At 45.0% G+C, this 5541-nt stretch overlaps 1 protein-coding gene across 1 annotated transcript; it reads right to left on the minus strand.

The window, feature by feature from the left end:
* Positions 1-1272: 1272 nt before the first annotated feature.
* Positions 1273-5111, minus strand: tigarb (TP53 induced glycolysis regulatory phosphatase b). Its single transcript, XM_056276302.1, has 6 exons — positions 5080-5111; positions 4761-4798; positions 4289-4410; positions 2649-2726; positions 2434-2544; positions 1273-2197 (listed from the first exon to the last, which is right to left on the minus strand). The coding sequence occupies exons 1-6, from the start codon at positions 5109-5111 to the stop codon at positions 1775-1777; spliced, it is 804 nt and encodes a 267-aa protein (XP_056132277.1). The 3' UTR covers positions 1273-1774.
* Between the last annotated feature and the right edge of the window lie 430 nt (positions 5112-5541).

The raw sequence follows: 5541 nt of genomic DNA on the forward strand, positions 1-5541 counted from the left end.
ATGTACCCGGATGTGAGTCCCATCTGTGACAAATGTAGTGGGCGGGGGGGGGGTGAGGCTTCCTTTATCCACATGTTCTGGGCCTGAAAAACACTGGGAAGATGTCTTCCAAACCTTATCCCTAACCCTCAGCTTCAAACTGGAACCTAACCCTCTGGTCGCCCTGTTTGGCACCACTGGCAAGGATGACGTACACCTGACCCCATCCAAACGCCGCATACTGTCCTTTGCTTCTCTATTGGCCAGGGGTGCAATACTGCTAAGATGGAAGGATGCTGCCCCGCCCACCCACGCTGGGTGGCTGAACGACGTCATGTCCTGTTTAACCCTCGAGAAGATCCGCTACTCGGTCTGTAACTCCAAGGACCAGTTCCAAAAGGTGTGGGGACCCTTCCTGGAACACTTCAAGAATCTCCAGCCAAACTAAAGAATCCTTGCCCCATTCTCTTCTGCTTTTTGTTTTTGTGGATTTATGTCAGTAATATAACCTGTGAAGGTCTACCAGCTTCTAACCCCCCTCCCATCTTCCATTTACTGACTTGCCTATTTTTCTTTCTTTTTTTTACAAATTTATTTCTGATTTTTCCCATTTTCTCCCAATTTAGTGGCCAATCGATCCCTATTTTAATTCAAACACCCACCCTCGTACTGCGTGCGTTCGCCAACTGCATCTCTCCGGCCGGCAGTCTCGAAGGAGACGCCTCGCCACTTTCGTGACAAGGTGAATCCAGGCCGAACCACTGATTTTCCGACACACCCAGAGACGCATTCTTGTGACGAACGCAAGCCGACTCCGCCCCCCTCCCGAAGACAGCGCTGCCAATATTGCTGGTTCATCGAGCCCGGCCATAGTCGGATCTGACGAGACCGGGGCGCGAACCCCAGTCCCCAGTGGGCAACTGCATTGACACAAAGCCGATGCTTAGACCGCTACACCACCGCGGACCTCAACCTATTTTCTTTCTTTTCTAAATCCTAAACCTGACTTCCAGCACCTTCCTGTTTCACGCCAGGGACGAGATATCCCCTCTTACATAGCGCATCCCGGCCTGTAGATGGGGCTAGTGGGGTGGGGGGGGTGATTGGGGATAAGATTGTCATGTTCCTTTATCATTTTTATATCATGTAAATCTGACATATCATGCACTCGTTTTAAAATCTTTGTAAGTATTGCTTGTTGTTTAAAATCCAATAAAAATATCTTTGAGGAAGAAAGAAAAAAAAGAGGGCAAAGAAACAACCGACTGAATAAATAAACTCCAAGCCATTCAGTTTTGTTGTCATGCTACATCGTTTGTAATGAGTGAAAACATGAACAACACCGCAACCGCTACACAAGTGCCACATGGAGTTGATGATGACGTGCAGTAGTACCTCCTTTTTTTGTTGCTAACTTTGGTATGCTTGACAAAGGAACCTACACAATAACTGTAAAATATTAAGTGTTGGACAAAATACAGACGTGACACATTCCACACAAAATAAAAAGGTGCAGGGAATTGCATTACAACTCATGACTGTAGTGTGACATATACATCCTTACTGGCCAGCTGGCTGAAACGAGTAATGACGTACTGCTGAAAACAGAGAAGATACCATTTATACCGTCTAAAACACTGTTCTACATTGCTCATGTTAAAAGTTACTTTGCAAAGAGAGGTCTAACTGTGAGGCCTTTGCATTTCCCTTTAATGTTCATAAATAACTCCCAAGTTTTCCAATGAAATGTTAATTAACCACAAATTTACCCCTCCCCCTTTCCATTCCCCCTACGCTACTCGGCACCTTTAAGGCTTGCCAGGTGGTGCTTTCGGTTGGTAAAAACACAACCAACGGTGGAGAGCACAGGGCCGTTCCTGGACTGGCTCAAGGTGAGGATGAAGCGGCTGACACCGGTGTTGGGGCAAGGCGAGAACAACTGCGACGTCTTGACCCCCTGGGGCAGAGAGCACTCCCAGTCTTCCACCAAGTGCCTGATGGCCTCCCGGATGTAGGCGCCGTGGCTCACCACCAGGGCATGGACTGACACTCCCTGGAGACCGTCGTCAGGGGAGCCGCCTGACACGGAAGCCGAGGACCCGCCGCACACTGCTCCTGACGCCGTCGCCCCCTCTGTGGCGCCCTGCCCTGGCCAGCCGTGGTCATCCACCATGCGCTGGAAAAGGACTTTGAGGAATTTCTTGAATCGCAGCCTCACCTTTAGAAGCAAGGTGAGACACAGACAGGACCCCAACAAACCCCCCCCCCCCCACATAAATCAATTTGCAAACGCCTGGCAGGTTTTAAAAAAGCAATGTGCCAATACAGCCTCTACAGGGCGCCATTGTTCCGAAAATACTGTCATAACCTTGAGTTTCCCAAAGATGTTTCTCAACTTTTTTCACAGTACAGTTTGACCAAGCTCTCAAACACCGAGGGTCACAGGAGACTCACCTGGTCTAAGGTCTCTCCTCCTGGAGGGGTGTAGTCCCGACAGGCCTGGCCGGCGGCGTTGGCCATGTTCTTGAGATCCTCTTTGGGGCGCCCTTCAGCGATGCCAAAGCCCTGCACAACAAACAACCATGATTAAGTCCACAACGACTTCAGGGTTAGCAAAACATCTAAAGTTTAAAACGTTTGGGACTACAATTTCAAAGTCAACAACTCACCCTCTCTCTGAGTAACGGGTCCAAAACCATCTCCATGCCAGAGCAGTGAGTGTTGTTCCTCAGAATTATTTCAGCGGTCTGAAAAAGGAAATAACAACTGGGAACAGCTGACTCAGGGCCCTCCTGCTTCCCCAGGAGAAATTCTCACAGGCAGAACACCGAGTCATTAATGTGTTCTCAACACCAATGAACTGAGGACCACTGAATGATGAATGCTAAGCTATTCCACATCTCAGCAACTGCAGGTGATATCCTGTTGTCTGTTCTTCCTTACAATGATGACATTTATAAGAAATGTCTGAGGTTTTGTCCACGATGGCAAAGCTTAGCATGAGATCATATTTACCAGAAAAGTTATAATGTGACATGGAAAGCTCATCAGATTTACATATGTGATGACTGGCAGACAGGCTGATAGTCCTCAACTGCAAGGCTGTGGGCTGTACATGACATCCAGAGGCCCAAATTACGAAAATGTGCTGGTTCACTGCTATCAGATAAGCAGTTAAAACAGGCCTCTTATGTGCCGTGACCCTAAATGCTGCTTTGAACCAAGGTTCGGTTGCTATGAAGGGATAAAAGGGTTCTTTTAATAGTTAAAACTGATCCAAAAGTAGATAGCTTTCAAGGATATATTAGTCAATACAGAATTTACATATTACACACAGCTGTGTAGTACTGATAGTCCACCAAACAGGTCCCTGATTGATAGCAGTATCTAACAAAAAAAAACAATGTGGGGAGGGATTTTCACAGGCAGCTTAGATTAGTTTGTTGTGGAGCTGCCATGATAAGAAAAAAACTGACGTTTCTACAAAAATCTCCAAACCATCTGGACCCCTGCCTAAAATGGCTCTCTAGTAAAACATGATTAACACTCATGGTCATAGTTGCCACACGGTTACTCCACAAATGCAAAGCCTTTAGATTACATCTCAATCACTAATTGAGTACTGGATCATTCACCAAGTTTTGCTGCATGCAAACAAATTCACTGTTACATGTGATGACTGATGCCCTGTGTTGGCCCGGCGGCCTGTCCAGGGTGTCTCCCCGCCTGCCATCCAATAACTGCTGGGATAGGCTCCAGCATCCCCGTGACCCTGACAGCAGGATAACTGGTTTGGATAATGTATGGATGGATGTGATGATTGACATGACACAGAAACAACACAAACTAGCAACACTGCCTGTACAGAAAAACCCACACAGCTTCTGCACACATGGTTCTCAGTGCTGTAATGCAATCACATATCCATATCTGGGGTGCAGCATCAACAAGTAATGAAATTCTATGTAGCCTGATGTGTGTTGCTATGATCAAAATGTATTCAGTGAATTACAACTTAATCTCATTATTTTGTGTTTATTAGTGGTAGGGTGGTATAAGGCAAGTCATATAGGACTACCTTCATGTCAACTATCGTATGGGAATTTGTGTGTAATCTACTATAAAGTTGTGTGTTGTTTTGGCCAATATTGTAACCGAATCGACTGAGAAGCTGTGATTAAAAATGTGACTGTTTGATCAAGCTCATCAAAACAGCAGCTTTAGTGTATAAATACAGTGAGTAGTCAGGCACATTTTACTCACAAATACACTGAACAGACCAAAATGGTCAGTAGCAAACACAACTCACCTTGCAAGCCCGCTGCAGGTTACTGACAAACACATTGTTGAATCTGAGGTCTCCAAAGTACTGTCCTACAGCTTCTGCCTGGTGCAACCCCGTATCTGACAAGGGAGCGTCCACACCCTGACCTGATAAGGTAACAGAAGTTACAATGACTATTTCCTGCTTTTGCAATATTTGTAATAAAATGTTCCTTGTTAACTAAAACAATGAGCAGAGTATATGTGCATATAGAACCCCTTCAGTCTCAACATGAAAAATAGCTTGTGACTGTTTGGGTAGTCTACATAGTCATTTACAATTAGCGACATGTAAGGGTGTATTATTGGTCCAATATTGGTTAACTGTAAAACGTAAGAATATCTGCAGTATTGTCACACCCACATTTTTACACTGTGCTTGGCAGATGAAGGCATGCTGGTACAAAAATCATGAGGATCCTCGGTAGGATGCAGCCTTCATACTTCACACAACATACCTTGCAGCAACTTGTCCCTGTTGTATTGTGTTTCCCCACTGCATAAAAATGTAAACAGTTTGAGCCATGCACATCTAATACACTCTCGATCGCAATGCAGGAATTCTGTTATTTCAAAGACAGGTAAGCGTCACAAGGTTTGAATGGCGAGCCACAAGCATAGCTTGCTGAAGTATCAACTACATTACTTCAACCCAGGCATTGTGCATCGTTTCCGAGTTCAACGTTTATTCAGTCGCTGCTTAACGTCAAAAGCCAACATACTTAATTTAGTGGTCGTTGTAACAATGAGAAGATAATTAAGTTGCCGGTTACTTACTGACGGATGAGTGTCAAGCTGAATGTTAACATGTTCGGCGACGTTGCGAGTTACTTCCTGGTTGTTGGGCTAGGACGTGATGACGTAACGTGCTGCGTCACGGCATCAGCCAATGAGATTTTTAGAGGCCGGCTTTTTTCCCGTTTATTTAGCAGCTGTTCTATGGAGGACCTCTATGGTCCTCCACCAACCACGTGGGGGGGGGGGGGAACATTTATTTATTTATTTTAGTAAGTTGTCTCTCAGGGAGCATAGATATTGTTTTCTAGAACTTCCTGCATAATTTTAGCTCTTATTTTTTTTTACGTTAGTTGCAATGAAATTGTTTGTAGGCCTTGTTTTAGTCTCTTGGTATAAATAGCTTGGTTCTTCAAATAAATCTAAGCATTTGGCAAATACAAAATCAAATTCTACTTGTGGTGGAGCTCAGTGCAAGTTTATCTTTAGCTGCAAAGATCTAAC

The sequence above is a fragment of the Lampris incognitus genome, chromosome 3 (genome assembly GCF_029633865.1).
Source record: "Lampris incognitus isolate fLamInc1 chromosome 3, fLamInc1.hap2, whole genome shotgun sequence".
In the NCBI taxonomy this organism is placed as follows: domain Eukaryota; kingdom Metazoa; phylum Chordata; class Actinopteri; order Lampriformes; family Lampridae; genus Lampris; species Lampris incognitus.